This window comes from Thunnus maccoyii, chromosome 4, assembly GCF_910596095.1.
Source record: "Thunnus maccoyii chromosome 4, fThuMac1.1, whole genome shotgun sequence".
Classification (NCBI taxonomy): Eukaryota; Metazoa; Chordata; class Actinopteri; order Scombriformes; family Scombridae; genus Thunnus; species Thunnus maccoyii.
The window spans coordinates 25,553,543-25,575,056 of record NC_056536.1 but is presented as its reverse complement, the minus strand read 5'-3'; the positions used below and the strand labels follow the sequence as shown (position 1 = coordinate 25,575,056).

The following is a 21,514-nucleotide window of genomic DNA, read 5'->3' as shown; positions in this document are numbered from 1 at the left end:
TGTTGACTCATTATTTCTCATCTTTAAAACGCTATAATCCTGTCACCAATAACGGATTTTGTCACATTTAAATCGTTAAAATCTTAACGCACACAGCGGCAGTTACGTAGCACCAAAAACAGTTTTCATGATCACAGCATTTATTTAGAAAAGCTTTCACTGTAAAATGGCAGACACTGGACATCACAATATTGAACAAACAAGTACACCATGTGGCTATGCTAGGATTTTGAGCAAGTTCATAGAAAGACACATCCACAATTACAGTATGTCAAAGGCTTTTTAGTCTTTAAGTACATGGAGAAAAAAATGGGCCTCAATATCAAACACGCATGCAAGTCAAATGAGGAAAAAAAAAAAAAAAAAAGCAGACTTTGTTCATTTAGTTTTGTAAGTAAGTCGCCCCAATCTTGGTCATTCCAACTGCAGTCAGACCTGGACTCTCTTCTTTTTATTATCCAGAGGCTAATTCTAAAAGCGAAAACTTGAATCAAGTTTGGGAAGAAAACCTATAAAAGAATTATAGTCGATCCACTTTTGATGTGAGTAGCTGCAAACCCAATAAATGGATTTTTTTTTTTTAGCCAAGAATAATCTAATTAGCAATGAAACAGCCTTGTTTACAGTCAACATTAAAATAAATAATTTTGCATACTGACGTCTGGACATTTTATGAAATGAAGCAGAAAATATTTGATTGCATTATGTTCCTTTACACGACAAATGTAGTTTTTTTTGAATGAAATATCAAACATTTTATGTGCTTTATATGATACAATGTGCTTTAAAAAAACATTAAGCCCGTCAGCTGTTTTGTGCTTCAGTATTTTTCTCTGAGCTACAAGTTTTCCAGCCTTTTTGTATCACCTTGAAAATTGTGCTCTACAGTCAAGTCTGCCTGACAGGAAGGCACCGCTCAGCTCCTCCATTATCAAAAAGCATCTGTGGTCTGACAATGATGTTGCATTTCCTGTGTCGAAACATGAGCACTGCAGGAATGAAAAAAAAAAGTCATATCTACATTAATTGGCACACGCTGTTCTTTTGAAAATTAAAAAGTCCTTTATGGACAAACGTCCACAAAATACACAATTTTATGGCACAGAAGTGGCTTTTCCTCAAAGTTTTCACAGCTGCATGGTTGTTAGCCTCACTTTTGTTTTTCTCTGTTCTGTCTTTCACAAAAATTAAAATACAATAGAGACCTGCAAGATATTTTCTACCTTTCAGTTGTATATCTTTCTTCTAATGACTCAACAGCAGGTGGTGTCATCTCCCCTTCTTATAATACGACAGATTTCAAGTGGTGATGTATTTCTCTCCCTTGCTTCAGCCGTCTGACTGTACTCCCTCTGAATATCTTCAAAAAATCTGTGGTCTACTTCTTGTGCATTGACAGTGACAAGCTGGTACATGTTTCTGTGTAAAATGATTCACATTCTGTGAGAGGTAAAGCATTATGACAATGGCTGGAAAAGCATTTTTCCTGACTGGTTTAGGTCCAGCCAGATAAAATGGAAGAGGAATACAGAATTTTTAAAATATACTGTAGTACATTTCTGAAATTTGCGATTTTTGTAAATCTGCATTTGTGATTATGGAATGCATTTCTTAAATGCAGGTTCAAATCCACAATATTGGAAATGTGTGTTTCTTTTCTGTTTGGGAAGATAGATCTGTTTAGGAGCTTTTTTCCCTCCATAACATTTTAAGCTGGTGCCTTGGGTATGCTACTTTATATTACCACCAACTTAACCACTTTGTGTTTCATGATGTCGCTGCATCCTTGCAGACAAATATTTGTGCCAAGGTGTACTGAAGCAGCTTGTGTTCATCTGACAGGCCCTATCAAAACACTTTGGCACTTTTTTTATCACTCCCCAACTCTTTTCCCCCTGCTCGTCTCAGACTGTGGTGACAGACAGCAGGGGGTTATAGACTTTCTTCCCATCAGCAGACCTGGACCCATGGGCCAGTAGTTCCTGTATAGTGATCCAGTTGTCCAGAATTCTGCGACTGCGCTTCTTCATGCTCCTGCGGTGGCACAGCTCCAGGATGGTGGTTGGCTCCTGCTGGTTTGTAGACCCCTGCTGTCCTCCACCACCGCTGCCTTGCTCCTTCTCACGCTCTCTCAGACAACCGAGGCGGCTCTGCATCATGAACTCCCTGCGCCGCCGCTGTTCTCGGGCCTTTAGCAGCTGCTGCTTGCGCTCCTCTTTGCTCCAGTAACGGCCCATCTTCATTTCACTCACCGCATCATCATCTGTTGTCATGCCACTGCGCTCCTCTCTGATCTTCATGGCGCGTGCCTTCAGGAGGCGATCCCTCACAGGCCGTTTAGCCACGTAGCGTGAGCCATCGCTACGGATCTTCACTTTCCACTCCATACGAGGGGAAGCAGGCAGCAGTGGAGGGGACAAGGATATGGGTGCACTTGGGACCTGGGCAACATCTTTACACGTGCTACCCAGACTCATTGGGCTGGCGTCACCCTCAGTCTCCATGCTGCCTTCTCTGAGTCCAGCGAGCCGCTCAGACGTGGAGGGAGACCTCAACTGCATGCAGCTCAGGTAGCGTTGAGGCAGCTTTGTTTCAGGATGACGACGGGACAGGTAAGGGCTGTTCTCTGCACTGCGTCCACCAGCCCTCTCAGCTGTTCCATTGGCTTTGGGGTTACGTCTCACTCCTCCATCTGAGCCCCTCCTGGTTCCTCCATCCCGGGACAGGGATCTAACCTTAGCTCCCGGGCTGGATGTCTTACCCTCGGCTGCTTTCCTGTGACTGTGGGGAGAGTAGGATTTGTTGAGGTTTGCTTGTACTCCGTCCCCTCTTTCAGCCCTGGTTCCTCTCTCTCTTTGCCTAGTGGAGGTTTGAAGCTGCATACCCACTGAGAGAAGAGATTCTCCTCTTTCCAGGCTCTGCGTGGAGTGTGAAGGGTACTGTTCATTAACCAGAGGGGTGCTCCTGCAACTTTCCCCTCCAGTGTTGTAGGCACTGGTACTGTCCTTATCTGAGCGCTCCCTCTCTGGGAGCTCATTGATATCTGACAGAGCGTGGTGACATGACTCCTCACTGACTAAAGTACCACTAACATCCAAGCGTCCAGCTCCTACACCAGCGCCTGCACTTGCTCCATTCTTGTCCTCGAGAGGCCAAGCCTTCAGACAACGCTCCCTCAGCTGTTGCATCTTCTGCGCCCTCAGGATGTTACGACACTTGAATTCCAAGTGACGCAGCTCCTCTTCCAGAAGGGCCATCTCATGCTGTGTCAGACTCTCATTCCTATTCACATCAAGTGAGACACCTCCTTCTTCCTGTGCCTGCCCCTGCTCTCCCAGTAGCAGCAGAGCGTTACTGTTCTTCTCATAGTAACACTTGATTTCCAAGAGCTCTTTGTACCTCTCACACTCCTCCTCAGTCAGCCCAGGCATCATCATCCTCACAGGATCTGCCATGTAGGCCCTCTCCAATCGCTCCATCTGTTCCAGCCCTCCTCCATTAACACAGTCTAGACCTAAGAGGGAGTCAGTACTGAACTGGAGGTCTTGAGAGTGCAGCAATGGCGGAGTTTCCCCTCGGCTGGAAAAAAACTTGCGCATGCTGCCAGGTGTATTGGTGGCATTCGTATTGGAGGCACTAGTGTGGTCGTCTCCCAGAAGATCATGTTCTGAAGATTCCTCATAACGTGTGCTTTCATCTGTCCGTCCCACCCCGCTGTCCAGCTCCTGGCTGTTGCTCAGCACCGTCTGGAGCAAATCAGGTGAATCCCTGTTAATTGATTGACCATGACCACCTAGTACACCTCCACCAGCAACACCACCTGGTCCAGCACCCAGTACAGAGGCGCTGCTCCTCATTCTGTGGCCGCTGGGGAGATGGACAGCGTTGTCCAGTGGCTCCAGATCCAGCTCATCTGGGTCCAGCTGGTTGTCATTCTGACAATTAAAGGTGAATCAAGCACAGGTTGTTGAATTTAGTTGATGGCATTGCAGTAGAGGTGTCAAGTTCATTGTTGAGGAGAGACATAAAAAAACAAAGGAAATGCATTAGAAAGATGCATGAGGTTTTACAATAAATATAATAATGTTTCTAAAGCTTTTAAGAAATAAAAAAGCATGTTTAAACCTGCATTTACAGATTTTTGTACACTTGGGGGCAGGGGAAAGAAGCTGTAAACACAACACTGACTTATCATTACCTTTTAAAGGTGCAGTGTGTAGGATTTAGTGGCATCTAGCAGTGAGGTTGCAGATTGCAACCAACTTAATACCCCTCACCCTCCCCTTCCAAGCATGTAAGAGAACCTACAGTGGTCGCAAAAAACTTGTGAAAAATGCAAAATATGCGAAAAACGCGAATAAAAACAAAAGGTCCTCTCTAGAGCCAGAGTTTGGTTTGTCCGTTCTGGGCTACTGTAGAAACATGGTGGTGCAACAGGGTGAGCTTCGTGGAAGAGGACCTGCTCCCTAAGTAGATATAAAGGGCTCATTCTAAGGTAACGAAAACACAATGATTCTCATTTTCAGGCGATTATAAAGTAATTAAAACATACTCATGAATATGATATTCCATTTCTGTCAAGTCCGTTCTGCCAGATGCCACTAAATTCTACACACTGTACCTTGAAGTTGATATAATAAACTCGTTAGCAAGCAGGTGCTTATTTAAACGTCCAGCAGAAAAAGGAACAAAATTAGCATTTCCATTAGCATTTTGTGTCGTATTTCTGGCCACCTGGTGAATCTAAATCCAAATTCACTCTCCTTTTAGCTTTGTTTTGATCTTCATCAGAGAAATATCTGGCTCTTTAGTTGATAAATACTCTACTATGTTCACCAGCTAGTTGCTAATTTAGTCTGTCTGCTGTGGTGTTTTAAAGCTTTTCGGCTGAAAATAGCTGACTACTGTGTCTGGAAACGAAGCTGCTGAGATCAGTGAGAGTGAACCAAAACAGTCCAACTAAAACAATAAGCTGAAAAACACTAACTCTCCACAGAGATGAGCTAAATTGTTGAGTTTGGTGACAATTATCTGCAGGTTTTTTACTATGAGCAACCCCTTTCAGATTACAAATTGTCATTTGATCTACTTTACAGTATAAAAATATTGATTATAGCACCTTTAATATTGCATAATGAGTGCAGCACATTTTTGCACTTACAGTAAAGAGAGTAGTGCTCTTTTCTGTCACCAGATGGAGCTAGTGCAGTGTCAGATTTTAACACAGTAGCTTTTAGTTTCCATTGAATGAAGTGTCTTGAGAGGGAAATAACAATGCAGATCCAACAGGAGTACATCCAAACATGATCTGCCTCACAGTAAGGAAACTGATTTTTCCTAGTTTGTATTTGGTATCAGAGGATGAAATGTCCATACAGAGTGATCCAGTCTTTAGTAATTAGTGATAGTTATGTGCATACATACTAATGTGTTTACTCTGCTGTTTTGATTGGCATCCCCTCAGAAGCTGATCAAATATAATGCAAATGTTCGTTCTTAAATTAGTAAACAACTCTACCCTCAGAGCACAGTTGATCTTGCCTAATTGGTTTTATTTGAATGTGAATTGCATTTAGACTGTGAGACGGAGTATTGATTATCTTCATCTTCATTCTTATTCTTCGACATCCCCTTTAGTTCTCTCTCTCTCTCTCTCTCTCTCTCTCCCCCAAGACAGCAGATCAAGCTTTAATCTTTGCTTGTGCATTTCCCTCTGATGATTCTACGTCCTCCCCTCTCTCACTTGAATCTTAATGTGGGCCCATGCCTTAGCAATATAAATCTTGTCAGCCTTTCACAGGTAGTAGGACTTGTGCTCCCCTCTCCAAATACAAGGACATATTTAAACAGAGGTGTGTGTGTGTGCGTGTATGCGCGTGTGTGTGTGTGTCTTCTACTTAGACCGTTTTAATGAGTGCCTTTTAAATCTGCCCTCTAGCTCCTGTACAAATGCGGCCAGCATACAGATTTTTATATTTTATACCGTGTCTGTCTCCATCTGCAGCCCATTTTTACAAGAGTATGCCATGAAAATCCATTTTTGGGTCCACATGTTGTCAAGTGGTGTGTTTACAATGAATTTGGCAGAGGTGTGTTATTGAGGGGTGTCCAGTTTGTGTTACAATGCCCTCATATCTGCTACAAGAGTGACCTTGAGGGAAACAAAGCAGCTCCACATTAGCACTGTGAGTACAAGCACTATTTGTCTTCGCCTCTCTCTTCGTGCTATCTGTGTTCTCATCATGTTTTTGCACCTCTTTGCTTTTTTGCCTCCTCACAAGAGTCAGCCTGCAGGATAGGACAAAGCAGAGCGCCGTGCTCTTTCTCGTGTCCCCAATTTCTCTTCTGTCTGTTCTGATGTGACTGTACTTGTCTCCCTCTCAATCTCATGACTAAATGTTAAAAACAGGCTTTACACATCAAAGCATGTAAACTAATTAAACTAAAACTAATTTCTTGCTACATGAAGAGAGAGATAAAGAGAGAGGAACGCATTTTTTAGGTCAGTATTCAGACTGAGCCTTGCAGCCCGCTCCCCGAAGACTACATATCCAATTTCCTCACCTCTATCTCGGGTCGTGCGAGGAGCAGGGAGACATTAGTGCTGTCCTCTCTGGTGAGAATAGCTACCGCCTCCTCTCTGTCCTGGATGTCCACTCCATTTATCTGACAGAGAAAAAGGAGCATAAAATTGAGCTAATGTCAGTTAGTTTAAGACCCTTTACACCAAGGCTAGATTCAATTAAATTACCCGATTCAGGAAATGGTTTTTCCTTAGAATTTCCAGCACTGACAAAAAAAAAATCTCTGAGCTTAATATAATAGATAATAATATTCAACCTCTTATGAAAGAACTCAAAATAATTGCTGCACTATTAGTAATTTGTTTGGAGTATTGCTGGATTAGTCTTCACTTCAGTGCATTACATAATTGGACAAAATGTTTTTAAAGAAATAGGTTTATCCCTGTAGTATTGATGATGTTCCTTTCATTCATGCAATTACAGCATATAAAGAAATAATAGCTCCAGTGCACTATTCAGGAAAACTGTACCTGTAGTATTCTGTCTCCCTTGCGGATGCGGCCATCTATTGCAGCAATACTGTTTGGGTTCACCTGGAAAAAAAGGATTTGTTAAGCCTTTTTTTTGGAAATTGAAGTCATTGCAAACTGCAATAGTTGATAGAGTTCAAGTTTTCACCTCTCCTACATAGATCCCGAGGTCCTCCTCATCATCGGTTCTGTAACACACTGTCAACCCGAGTTTATCCTGCTGACGAGACTTATACAACTCCACCTCCTAGTGCGGTTAGAGAAAAGTTGTAGGATGTCAGACAGAGAACAGTGGGGCAGCTCTTGGAACTAGAGTTTGAGTAGCTAATGGTCTCTCACCTCGTATTCCAGCTCATCCTGCCTGTCCACTTCATGCTGAGTGATATCGAAGTAGTCAGTGGGGTCATAGTATACAGGCTCTATAAAGCTGGGGATGAATATATACAGGAAATAATATTTTAGTCATTGGGGCAGCTTCAGACTTCAAATGTGTGAACAGAATGGCACTCCCTTCCCACTTACAGTTCATTGAATAGATATGGCTCCAGTAGCGGTGGTAGCGGAGGGGACGGCGGAGGGTCGGGTGGGGGTGGTGCACCACAGGGATGCTGGTTGCTCTTGCCCAGAGTCAACATATGCTGGAAGCTGATGTCTGTTTGGGTGCAGCTGTCTACGCAGTCGGCCATGCCCATGGTCACTGGCACTAACCCTGCAGGGGCTCCCGCTAGGCCTGCTCGTCTGCGGGCCCCCCGCCTTAGTATGTTGGACAGCACGGGGTCCCGTATGTCCAGGGTGGGATCCCCAGAAAGGCGAGATAGCTCCTTTCCATTCACCTGGAAAACACAGGTAATAAGGATCAGATGGTGGAAGAGGAAAAAGAAACTGAATGAGGGAGGATTGGTGGAGGGAGAAAGATGCTGTAAAATGAGTGACATCTAGTTTTAACGATGTGTGACACAGAGAAACTGCAAAATACACAAGAAATAGATAACGATTTAGAAAAGGGGCATCAACTGAGAAATGAACAAAATAGATGCTAACATGAATAACAGGAAGAGGGGAAGACAGGAGGATAGACGAACCGCTTCAGCAGTTTTATGAGACAGGCAAGGTTAGTTCACAGAATTAAAGCTGTCTCACAAAACACAGGAGCACAGGAGGGGCAACTACAGCTACACACACCTAAAACAAAGAGGGACTGAGGTCACGTTAGTCAACAAAAAAGTAGAAAAAAATACACTTCAGCAGACATATAAGTGTATTTAATGTGTCACACAGTTGATAGTGTTTCTACAGGCACACAGAGACCAAAAAAAAGAAAGAAAAAAAACAGGTTTATGTCTAAAAGGTTTCAACACCACATCACACCAAGCAGCAGAGCAGAAAGCCGTATACTGAGACCTTTAATCGACCGTCAGCATCGAAAGAGCACAGCATGTTGCTTATGTGACCCTTCTGTGAAGAGAAGGAGAGAAAGTGGGAAAATGTTGCAAGTTAGAAAGTAATTACAAGTGTGAACAGTTGTAATATGGCCAGAGGATTCCTGAGAACTTATTTTTCTTTAAAGGACAGAACCAAAGGTAATGCAAAAAGGAAAAGCACATACTGAAGCTTAACAGCAACGGAGATAAAAATGAGCTGTACCTTATACATTAGTCTTGTGCACTCGCGTCTACAAAACACAGAGAATTAGAAATGGTTCCTCTCTGCAAACGTGTTTAGATAAAGAAACTTATTTATATGTTCTGGAAAAAAATGTTCTTTTTTGAGCAAGGGGGAGCTCGTAACAAAACATGATTATAATTTCACATGAGACAGATGTTTGATAATTCCTATTTCTCTTTAAAAAAAACCCACTCCCTCTCTCTCTGTGGACACTGACAGTTCGTTTAAACAGTCCTCATGCAGTATTTACAATATAAATGGTCATCAGGGCACCACAACATGTGTCCTGACTCTCTGGTGCTGTTGAAAGCCGGATCCTGTGGCGCATGAAACATCTCCCCTGCTTTCCCTCTACTGCTGGTTCATACACCAGGAGGGAGAGAAGGGGGGCATTAAAAATGAAAGATTATTGAAAAAGCATCTGGAGAAGGAATCAAAACAGTATATGGATTGAATCCTGAGCCAAACCAATCCTGGTCAATTTAAACAGGACTTCCTACAAACGTAAAGGAGGAAGATTAGTTCAGCATTTAAACCTGTTTTTAGTCACGCTAGTCCACCACCGTGGTAGAAATTTACAGAGAATCTGTACTGAAATGCTGAATTTTTGTAAGGTCAAGATGTCCTGTATGGCTTTTACAGATATGTAAACCCTGTCACACTCAGCTGTAAGGATAATATGTGGCTTTGCAGGGGCTTATAGCTTTTTAGTGTGTGTTGCAACGACTGGCTCCAGCCAGGAAATAACTTGGGAAGCCGTTTGTGTCAGTTTATGACCTTATTGTTCTCTGTGCTGGGATATAAGACATTGTCGTCTGGTGTTGATCTTTAAGCTTTTGTATGTACAGCATTGTGTGTATAGCTTCCTGGGCACAGAGTTAAAATACAAGAGAGTTTTCTTTTATTATCCACCAACCACTTTGGTCCAGAGCCCAGACTGAAATATCTGAATTAACTATTGGATGGATTGCCATGTAATTTGGTACAGACAGTTATGGTCCTCAGAGGAAGAATCCTAATGAATTTAGTGATGGAGACTCGTCATCTGGCACCATCAACAGGTCAAATTTTTAATTTGTTCAATACTTTGGTTGATTTATGACAAAAAAATGACCATCAGCCTCAGCTGTACTTTGTGTTTTGTTAGTTCTTATTAGCTCATCATATCACTGAACATGATAAAAATTGTAGCTCCATTACAGCTGCTAAACATCATTATAGCTGTGAGCATGTTAGCATGTTGAGGTTGGCATTTAACTCAAGCTCACAGAGCCGCTAGCGTGGCTGTAGACTCTTGTTTGAAATTAAATGGCACTCGTCTAAATTTTGCTGCGCTTTCAAATGATCACATTAAAAACAAACTCAATTCCCTCTCTTGATTTCATTACATGTGAGACGGACACTAACATGATGATGTTCATGTGCTGATGAGAGTCGCAGGCAGTCGCTGAGCCAGACAGCCTTTGTATCGTCTCATTCGTGTTGCACACAGTCGCTGACCTTGGCTGTCTGCGACTCTCCACATCTTTACCACCCTGCTTCATTCTCCCACTCCCTCTCTCTTCTCTTGTCCCCTCCCAGTAATTGCATGTCAAATCTATGTTCCCATGTGCAGTCAAGCACAAAAACTTTCTTGCCACATTCAGCCCCTGTTCCTTTTCTTTGATATGGTTCTCTCTCATGCTGTTACGCCACCTCACCCTGTTCTTCCACCACCACCACCATCCTTCTAGTCTATCTTCCCTCCCTTTCCATTGTGTTTCCATGCTCACATTCATTTCCCTCTTTCTCCCTCTCTACCCATGTCCACGCCTTCTTCTTCTCTCTTTTTTCACCAGACTCTGGCTCTCTTATGCCGTGCTGTCTCAGCAGTTCTTTCTGCTCTGTGCCTTCACACTCCACTATCTCCATCTATTTTAGCCAGTCCATCTCCTTGTGTGTGTTTGTCCGTCCTCACACTAATGTTGCTTCATAAATCTTGCTGTCTCTCTAAATGAGCCTCCTCACTTAATAACAAATAAGATAATTCCCTCCACATGGCCTACTGGCGATGAAAGAATTAAGTCTTTGTAGTCTGCATGTTAGATTAGAGAAAAACGCACCTAAACATTATTCACCAAAATGCATTTTCTTTTCAGGCCTCATCTCCTAATATTTTTTCTCTCCTGACAACAGGATGTATCTATTATTTCAGCACTCTGTGCTTGTGACCACACGGCACCAGCTCTCCAGGATCAGAGAGAGGCTATTAGGAAGCAGCTCTGTGGCCATGAGTGACAGGTATGAATACTGAGAGAGCGGAGAGAGAGGGGGGTTTTCTCATTCATTATCAATGAGAGGTGCTGAGATTGCTTTGAAGATGACTTCATGCAGGGTAATGGTTGTTGTGTGTTCGACAGCTTTCTGTCCTGATTTGATGAGGAATCCATTATATACTTGCCATGTTCTGTTCTCTATTATCTCTGGGTTAGTGGGTCATTACATACCACTACTTTCTTATAAGCTACATATTCTATGCAAATTATGAAGCTCGGGGTGCACAAATCCCCCACACTCCATCCTCATTCTGTATATTTGTGTTTAACCCTCATCCTACTGACATATTCAACATGCACGGACTACAGACAGGGGCCCCTGGGTGGGGACCCCAAGAATAAGCTACTGCAAGAAACAACCATCATAGCAAAATGTTAATTAATTTCTTCTTAAAACATTATTAGTTATGTAATTAATGCCATCTGAAAAAACAGATTATTATTATTTTAGGAAAGTTACAGTTAATTTATATATTGTTTAAAATGAAAATATATACTTTTCTTTAATGCAAATTGTAGATTTTATCCCAAGAACAATCTTTCCACAAAGCCTTCAAAATGACTGACAGAGCACCTCTACCCCCGAATCCCCCGACAGAGTGTGATACTTTAAAGTTAGGACCCATGGCAAACATGAACTCAATAATAGTTCCATCTTTTAAAGCGGTGGCCTAAAGGTTAGAGAAGCAAGCTTTTGACTGGAGGGTCGCCAATTCAATCCCCTGGACTGGCAGAATAAATCTGGGTGGGGAAAGTGAAAAGCAGCATTTGCCCCCCCCCCCCCCCCCCCCCCCCCCTCATTACCACCACTGTGGAGCCCTTCAGCAAGGCCCTTAACCCCAACTGGTCCAGTGGGGTTGCTCAGTGGCCAGCAGATCAGACTGTGGTTGTACTGGGCAGCTTCCAGTTGTGACTGTATAACTGTGTGAATGTGTTCAGGGCGTTCCTGAAAAAGAGAGCATTGCTCTCAGAGAAACTCCCCCATGAATCAAGAAAAAAACTGCATAAGCGGAATTAGGGGCTTTTGACTGAGGTCCCCCAGGAGCCCAATACATTTAAAAAGCACTAATTAAAAGAGAAACAGAAATCAATGATATGAAGTCATTAAGAACAAATTGATTGATAAAGTCATGAAAAATTAGAATGATAGAATAAAGCACCTGTGAGGGGTCTGCAGGTACCCTAGTCAGTAGGATTAAGGTTAAGATGGAATTGAAATTCAGACGAAATTGTGAGGCCTCCAAAAACTCAGCGTTGCACAGTAGGGGGTGGGCGTTGGTGATATCTGCGGAGCTGAGGGTGGGGACGATGTGGGTAAAGATGAAAGAGATGCAAAGAGTTCAAAGAGTAGAGAGAGAAAGCAAAGGAGGAGAGACACTGGAGGAGTTCACGGGGAGCGAGGAGGAAGGGAGGTGAGGAGAGGGTAATGATGCAGGAGAAATGTGGAAAACAAGCTTTCAAGGAATTGCCGAGTGAATGTAAATAGCCTGGAAAAGGGTTCAACACTTGTATGTAAACACACGCACAATGGGAGCTCATGGGAAATAGCTAAGTGGTTGATGCATAATTAGTTTTTATCTGAAAGCCCTTTAAAGAGTGAATTAATCTCATGTGCTGTACAACAGGCTGAGATGAAAAAAGGGGGGAAGGTAACGACTAACTCCACAGTAGCACACATTATCCCACACATAGCCTTCAGTGTGTGGAAAATACACACAGACTTTATCTGAAGTGTGCCCTTGTAAACTGTTTTAATGCTGAATTTTTTCCTCTCAGCATCACAGAGTTTTTTTTTTTCTTCCTCAAATTTATGTGCATTTTCACATGCAAAAGCTCCTGCATGACCAATACCTGCACCCTCACATATTGAATTCCACTTGTTCGGTAATTGATTTTTCTCATCTCCCATGCTTTGAAGGCTGGAGCAGTCACCTCTTCAGAAAATCAATTAATCTGGAAACAGAGTTGACCTACTCTGGCTCTAACCCCTGTTGTTTGATATCGCTGAGCTAATTTAAATAGACAAGCAGGGAGTGGTAGGCCTATTATAAACTGATAACAGTGAGAAGGTATTGATTTAAAAGGCAGCTCAAACATTCTTTAAAATGATGCAGATGAAGTTAACAAGCCTCAGCGGGAGTATGGAGTACATGAATGTACATCAGTTGTTAGTACACTCATCAGGTAGAACAAAAGATGAATTACGGGCAGATTTTTTATCAGTGGCGGTGGTGGAGGATTAGCAACTAGGTCTGAGATAGAGCATGTAAACTTTAAAAATACACTCTAAACCTTAATAGAAAATGACACTATGTCACAGACTATAAGACTTATCTTCTCTGCCACTCCTGTCCTATTAAGTGAAATGACATCCTCTCCATCAGTATCTTACTTCACCCATGTCAGTCATATGCTTGAGAAGTCTGCAAGTGAAAGAGCAGGAGGCTGACAGACAAACACACTTGCTCTTGTGCGCACACACACACACACACACACACACACACACACACACACACACACACACACATACACACGTTATGCACACTAGTGCACTAGTCTACACTTCACCTGAGAGAACAGACAGGACACACTCTTGACATAAAAAGAAACTGACGAGCCAAAAAGTAATGAGCAGTCTGTCAGGTGATTTAATTAACCAGTTTTGACTGCTTCCTCTTCTTTTCAGAGCGGTTACAAGACATCTAATGCTTTGATAGAAATATGTCAATCTCATCGAGTTGACATGATTAAGTAAAAGTTATAAATAAATAATTATATACTATATATAAATACAAAAGGTTAGATAGACATTTATATATGTTTTAGTTGCATGTGAGAGAGAGAAGGTAGAGTGAGAACAGATGAAATGCACTTTATTTTTATCCCCCTCTTTAGCATTTACAAGCAATATATGAATATATTAAATATTTATATATATGAATATTTAATACATGGTTTATAACACACTATAATGTAGTTGTAAGCTGATATAATGTCTTTAACTTTCAATTAGCACACAATTTTATTTGCCTCATCGTTGTAAAGCGCATTAGTGTTATATAAATAAATGTATTATTATTATAAAGGGATGCTGGTGTATAAACAGATAACGAGTGAAAATACAATACAGTTATTTTTAAAATGTGTCTTCATGGGAGAGGTTATTATTGTTGAAAACACTGCACATTAAGAAAAAATTACAACAACAACTACATTATAATGTGTTACAAACAAAACGGTGAAGTGATAATGCTCAGAATAAATGGAACAATGGAAGAAAGAGCAACATTTGGGAATATTGTATCATAAGTGAAAGGTGTAGTGATGGTACTGCTTGCTTATACTGAAGGGTAGACAAAACAAAAGGAATATGTGACAGTATGATGCAGTCTAATACAATAGCCCTGCGATACATAATGCCTTTGAAAAGCTTACAGTATAATGCTCAGTGTTCGTTTGTTTGTGGTGCTCTTGTGTTGCATCACATTATATTGTCAGGTGTTGCTTTTATTTTGTCCACCCCCCAGCATGGGTTGTGCATTTATCCGGATAAAGTCAGCTGGTCATTGGTGTGTATTGATTCTCGTCTGCTTGCCTCATTGTGACCGTCAGCATGTTTCTTCGTGTCATTGTGAATAAAAGCACATTAGGTTTGTTTAATGACACCGGTTGCCATGGAAACAGCCTCCCTTTAAAACCGGCTTTACAGTGACACAGAGAGAGAAAAATAAGGGAGCGGCTGAAGGGCTCAGGGGGCCAGAGGTTTAGTGTGTCAGGTACTCTGTAAAATATATGTAAAAATGCAATATTTTACTCAAAATGTTTTTTGTGCACACAAGCCTAGAGCCGAGCCTGTAAATTCATCAACTGAAAGATAATATGCCTTTTTACTTGGGGCTATGGGAGGCAAAATTGATCAGAAACATGCCAATGGGTGTGTACCAAACACGAGTGTGCGGAGTATGTGCAGCAGAGGCCCGATGTATAATGCATGAATTATATTCATTTGGCAAGAGAACCAAGTGTTTTGATATAGTCAAATTTAACAGCCTGGTTTTCCAGTCTGATGTAGCTGTTAGCTGTTTAGTGCTGTATTTATTGTCTAAAGACAGACGCAGTTACTCAGTAGACCGCATCTAATTTGAAGGTGTAATTAAACATGTTTGTTAAGGAAAACGGCATAAAGCTGCAAATCTTCAAAGGAAATATACAAAAAAATGGAAAGCCATGAAATTTGGGGGAAATGTAATTATGTTTCCCCTGTGTGATGATTTCTTTTAATGATTGGACACTGTATACCTTCATCTTTTGGTTGGCATGAACTTTAGATTAATCAGCCATCTGCACGGCAAGAATTGCTACATTTCTAATCATTTCATGTAATGAAACGATGATGAGATTGAATTTTATAGAAAAAAACCCAGCATGCAATCTGTGATTACCTTTAAGCTCCCTTTTGGATTTTTTTCCTGTATGTTGGCTATTTTCTACTTTTTTTTTGCAGTTTACCAGACAACAGCTCATGCTTTTTATATGAGACCTCCAGGTTTCGTTGAATATACCCTCATTACAGTGTACGAGTCAACCTCTCAAAGCCAAAGGCTCTGGCTCTGAATTCAGTGCTCCATCTGCGTTTGTTCTCTCTGTCTCATGCCTCTTTGCCTTCAGCCAGCAATGTCGTTTCAGGCTTACCAGACCATAATATATGCAGACTTACTGCTCCACCATCCCACAGTATCTGCTCTGCTTACACAAGAGCTTTGCATACAACATGACAACTACTCTGCATGCTCAGAATCGAACGACATATTTCCTGGCTGGCTGGCTGGCTGTCTGTCTCTCCAGGAATGACTGTTCACTGCGCTTATCACCACACCCGTCTGGAGACCACGTGCAGGTACTCTGTCTGACAGAGCCGAAAGTGTTTCTGGGATGACAGACCTATAGGGACACAACCTTCAGATTGACCTCACATTCCCAAATTATTTGATTTCCACTTTCAAAGATTTCGACCTGCATGTGGTCAGTGTCATTACTGCTGACCTCTGTTAGACGGGGTCGTCAATTATGAAATGCACCTGCTATGCTCTGGTTTTTATGATCACAACCCAGACTGCGTACACCACCTCGCTCCTTGTTCTCTGGCACTCCGCCCTGTGGATTTGTGAAGTCACTCAAGCCTTTCTATTCACCCCTGCTCCATGAAGCGCTCAAAACAATTACTTCTGACGTCTGAAGGCAAACAACAGAGAAAAGTAAACCTGAAAGAAAGAAAGAAAAAAATCGGACTTTTCCTCCCTCTATTATTTGCCCATTTCTTTTCTATTTCCCTCCTCGACTCATTACTGTGCCTCTTTTTAGGCTCAGTCTCTTTCCATGTTTTCCTCTCTCTTGGCATCGCCTCTGGCACCAGATGCAACCCAGTTAACTGGCTCAGACCCTGACTCCAACAGGCAACAGAGACCCAGCTGAGGCTTCTGGTGCCACAGATACTATAAGTGTTGCACAGCATACCCATGAGTGCTGAGGACTTTACATGCTTAGTAAGCATGGGGCTTATTTTGGTCACCACATGGATCCAGTCACTGAACAGGAGCTTCTTTAGGCACTGCAGCCAGATGAGCTTACTCAGATACAGTCTGTGGTCCCAGTTGGCAGGTGGTACTGAGGCTGTAACCGTGGCAACCCCTCTCTCCCATAACACTTTAGTCCAGCTTTAACAACCCATCCATCCTGCTGCCTCCGTGGCTCTGCACCACTCTACTTTCTCCACGCCAGCGTATCTCTCCGTCTTATGCAATTTAGCTCTGCTCTGCTCTATCTAATCTCAATTATTACAATCACTGTGAAGTATCATTATCATAATTATCGGTTTTATCATCACTGAATAACTATTCCAGTGCAGCAATTTATAGCCTTGCTCGAGAAGTACAAAATGATTTCCAGATTATTTTTTTTTTAAGCTAATTCATACAAGTAAAATCTACAAAAAGATGGGTTTTTGCAGAGATGTGTCACATAATCTGGAGGTTATATGAAATACATCAATCATGTTTAATGCATTTGCTGCTTTGATTCACTTAATTAATTTTATTAATTACCCAATGTAATTATAATATTTTTGATTACATGATATAATGGTGCCAATGACTCATTGACTCATTCATGAATTACCTGATGGTGCAATCGGGACAAATGACTGTAGTTAATATATAGATTCTACTTGGGATTCAAAACTGGTTATTATTATTATTTAATGTGTGAATGGTTTGTAACAAGCTTCTGTTAATTTCTGTCTGTTGCTGCAGAAAGAAGCACATGACATTATCATGAGAGCTGTTTTGATCATCAAGAAGCATCACTGTGAGAAAGGGCCAAGTCAAGAAAAAATAACAAAGCAGACTTTAAAGGTGCACAAAGGAATTATTATCAAAGAAGGAAATGAATACAAGTCAGACAGACAGAGAGGATAGGAGACAGAGAGCTCACCTGGAACATCACCCTGTATTGTTCTTCAGGCTTTTGAACCACACACATGTTGCACCCCATTGTGACTTTTGACACTGTGCTGGACTGTGCAGGTCCAAAATGGCCCCAGATGACCAGTTCTCACACCGGAACTCTCTCTATCAAGGTCTTTGTCTGTGGCAGTGGCAGAGCCCCACCCTCATTCGCAGGGTTGTGGTATATTACTCGACTCCTCCTCAGAGTAACACACAGCACATCCCCGCCAGGGACGGATACACAGTTTAATTGGCTGCACCACTCTTCTCCTCTTCTTCTGTGTTGTGTTGACAATTCAAGTGTTATAATCCAGAGTAAATTTAAACGTGGAGCTGCAAGTCTCAGTGTTTGTTTCTGTCTCCTTCTCAGGCAAAAACAGTGTGCTTGTTTAAGTTGGTGTGCTCATCGTAGATCATCCAGTTTCATTGCAATCTTGTCTTTGGATTGACTGTGGAGCTGTTGAAGAGTCCTGCTGGTTTGTGCTTGTGTCATTAAATAGATTAGGCGGTTGTTTCAGACAAATCAATGCTTATCCAGTGTCTTGTCAAAAAAGATCCTACAGTGTACTTGCTATACCCGGTCTTGTTTGATCTCTAATGTTGACAACAGCAGGATAGAGCAGGTTTTCCCAAAAGAACTCTAACTGAACTCCCTCATGCTGTTCCTGAGTTTATACACTCGAAGCACTAAACCTCCTAAAACAGCACACTTTCAACAAAGCTCTTTGAACAAGTTAGATACAAACAATGCAGCTATCAAACAACTTGCCTCAGTCCTGTTTTTCCTCACTCCCACACTGTGCACCCCACCTACTACCTTGTGCTTTGCAGGATCAGTGAAGGAGTGCTGAGTGTGGCTGGTGAGATAAGTTCTCCTCCTGAAAGCCCTGTCAGGACTCTCTTCACTTGCTTTACTCCTCCACTTCTGGATCAATGCATTGTTAAAAGGTATTTCCTAATTTAACTCTATTGAAAGTTTAGAAGTGGGACAGGTTGGGTGGTGCAAGGTGGTGCATATTACATAATTTGCCAGGATCTTTAAGACCTTGCTTTACAGCTAAAATAAGCTGGGGAGTCGAGCCCAGAAAACATGCAAATCTGCACACGCATAAAGACAGACAGGCAGTCAACACACGCCGTTTTCAACTACAAGCCTCACTACACAAACAAGCTGCCAAATTTCCTGTAACTGTGTCAGCAGAACTGCCATCACTTTGAGAAGTCATCGTTCATACTGCCTCTCCAAATAATACAAGACACGTAAATAAAACATGCCCAAACTGTAGCTTTGTATATATTATTATAGTAGACTGCAGCAGAAACGTATTATATTTATCTGCTCTGTTGTCAGATATCATAAAAAGTATTAGACCATCGATTCTCTAAGCCACAGCATACTCAGCACTCTGGATGACTGCTCTAGGCTGAGACTGAATGACGGACTATAATTAAATTAGTGACCTCTTAAACAGAGATCAGACAAGACTCTATCCTGCCTCGGTGGAGAAATCAATAGTCACGGATCGATTGGATTTTGTGCTGGGTTATTGGTGAAATCAAGACTGTTTATCACAAATACCATCAATGTTTACTTACTTTACTAATCCAATGATTTCATTTATGCAGGCATTTTTATCAACATGTAGAGATAATCACAATATTCACTGAAACTCAAGCTCATTCTCTCATGTTTTGATGTTTTAATTGTCCTTCCGCTATTATAAATGACCTCCGTCTATTGATAGCAACTCCCACTCCCTCTAAGATTAGCCTCAGTCTGCATCCCTCAAGGATAACCTGCAATAAAAAGGAAACTGAATTTCATTCTAACTTTCTCTGCTGTCTTCCTGTCCCCTCTCCTGCCCTCTAGGTCTCATCGTGTTGGTTAAACCTTTATCTGTAATCCTCCAGCGAGAATAACTCAGTGTGGTCGTAGCTTGAGAGCCTTGTCTGAAAGGTCCATCGCTCTGTGTGCTGCCAGCGACAAGGTGTTAGAGCAGCTAATCCTCATTCAAGGCTCCACTACACCTGTATCCTTTGCAGACGCAGTGTAATCCTAGACCCTGGCTCCTAACGCAAACCACACACACACACACTCGCAGTCATATACTCTGACACACACAGGCACACTCCCATAACACTTTTTTTCACATGAGAAGCATGAAAACTTGGGAAACGACAACCTGATAGACAAACTCTGCAGAGTAGGTGCTAATCAAGCTACAGTGAGGTGTCAGACATGCTCAGCGGGCAGGTATGCTCCAACTGTCATCCTTTCTCTCCATCTCTATCTTCTGCCCATCACCATATATGTACATTTTTCTACCTGAGTACCAATCCTACATGATTATTGCAGTGCAGTGTCCAGGATCATCCCCTGCTTGTCATGCTTTCAGAATAACAGAGCTACATATGGTATGAAATGACAAATAATTCTGAAAAAAATTCCCTTCTATTAAAGTACAGAGGATAAAAGGATGTCCTGATAAGGCACAAGTCCACCTGTAAAAGTTAGTCCATCTTCAGTCTGCAGAAGGAAGAAAAAAAAAGAAGGAAATTCAGTCCATTTTAATCCTCCTTTTGTCTGCTGGTCATTCTATTTGAAATATCCACAGGACGGTATTTGTGTTTAAGAAGAGAAATAAAAACCTAAAAACCATGGTGAGTATTCCAGGTGGTTAGATTGTGGAGCAGAGTGTGGCGCCTGTCTCAGGTCAGTGATAAATCACCATGAGCAGCCTCACAAGATGAGAGAAATCACTAACGGCTGATTGGAGGATACTTCTTGGCTTCTCCCCTTGGGCGCGACGGTAAATGCACTCCCCCCACTGCAGCGGGGGGAAACACAAAAGGCGGCTGTTCCCCAGCGGTGAGGGATCCTGCTGATCTGCACGCTGCACTACACTACTACTAAAGCTGAAATCTTCTGGATTTTACACTGTATAATTTCTCTCTCTCTCTCTCAGTCTCTCCCCCCACCCTCTTTCTCTCCATTTCCAGGGATGGGCTTACTGCTCTCTTTTCTAGTCGCCCATAATTTTTACCCACACCTCATTTGCTATACCCTCTCCCTCCTCCTTACTCTCTCCTCTCCCCTGCCTCTCTCTGCTTGTCTGCAGGCAAGAGAGCAAGAACTGAAAAGCCTATGCGTACAGTTCGTGCAGGACAGGACGAGATAACCACCAAAGCTGCATAAAAGTGAATGAAATATCAAGGTATTCAAACACTGCACTATCAAGACACACAGACAAGCAGGGAACAGGTTGATTCATCTTACGGCATGTAAGCAATTCCATGTCACCTTGAGTTATTATAAGATGGATAAGAAAAGGATGCTTGCACTCTTTCATAGCAGTAAAAATGCCCAAAGCAGGTAGAGAGCTCATGACTGGCTGTGCATTTAGATGAGGTTCTGCACTGCCACAAATAAGGAGGGAAAAGAAATGGGTGGAAAAAAAAGAGAGAAAACAAGTGGATAACAGGTGTGACAGGATGAATTGAAAGATATGGAGGAGAGCCAAGAGAGAAAATGCAAATGACTGTGTGGGAGAGCAGTGGAGAAGCGGAGATGGGGTGGAACAATAGTTTTCTGCAGTAATCAAAATGACCTGCTGAGGAGGGGTGGTGAGGCGGAGGCATATGGAGGCATTTCATGTTAAATATCTCCCCAGCCCGGGAGATATTTGTGAGTGAATTTCCTCTCTTTCCTCCTCCTTGTTCTCTCTGTGTAAGTCTACACATGCACTAAGAACACCACTTGTGAGCTAATTTTCAGTTTAAAAAAGGCTTTACTGGCACATTTACTGCAGTGGCACTGCCAAGTACCTCACGACTGGAGAAGTGAGACAGTAGAGTCACAGATGCTGGGAAGAATTTTATTTACAGTACGCAACCACACTCAGGGTTGATGTTTGACCTTTATATTGGGATCCTGTAATTTTCTACCTGTCAGTTTCCTATTTTTCATTTTTATGTGC

General features: G+C 42.1%; 1 protein-coding gene across 2 annotated transcripts; it reads right to left on the bottom strand.

Annotated features, from left to right (window-relative positions):
• Positions 1-79: 79 nt before the first annotated feature.
• LOC121896421 (PDZ domain-containing protein 4-like) lies at positions 80-20,739 on the bottom strand. 2 transcript variants are annotated; one of them, XM_042410303.1, is made up of 8 exons: positions 17,524-20,739; positions 8,456-8,509; positions 7,577-7,887; positions 7,394-7,481; positions 7,203-7,301; positions 7,055-7,117; positions 6,565-6,666; positions 80-3,935 (listed from the first exon to the last, which is right to left on the bottom strand). In XM_042410303.1, the coding sequence occupies exons 1-8, from the start codon at positions 17,581-17,583 to the stop codon at positions 1,905-1,907; spliced, it is 2,808 nt and encodes a 935-aa protein (XP_042266237.1). In that variant the 5' UTR covers positions 17,584-20,739; the 3' UTR covers positions 80-1,904. The 2 variants fall into 2 exon arrangements, with proteins under 2 accessions (XP_042266237.1, XP_042266238.1); XM_042410304.1 differs by lacking the exon at positions 8,456-8,509.
• Between the last annotated feature and the right edge of the window lie 775 nt (positions 20,740-21,514).

What these genes read in the sequence shown, in the direction of transcription:
- LOC121896421 (XM_042410303.1), bottom strand. Translation starts at nt 17,583, where the DNA reads ATGGGGTGCAACATGTGTGTGGTTCAAAAGCCTGAAGAACAATACAGG. An exon ending in ATGCTGACGGTCGATTAAAG is followed by an intron (nt 7,888 to 8,455) that starts GTCTCAGTATAC and finishes TGTGTTTTCCAG; the next exon opens with GTGAATGGAAAGGAGCTATC. An exon ending in TCGGGATCTATGTAGGAGAG is followed by an intron (nt 7,118 to 7,202) that starts GTGAAAACTTGA and finishes CTTTTTTTCCAG; the next exon opens with GTGAACCCAAACAGTATTGC.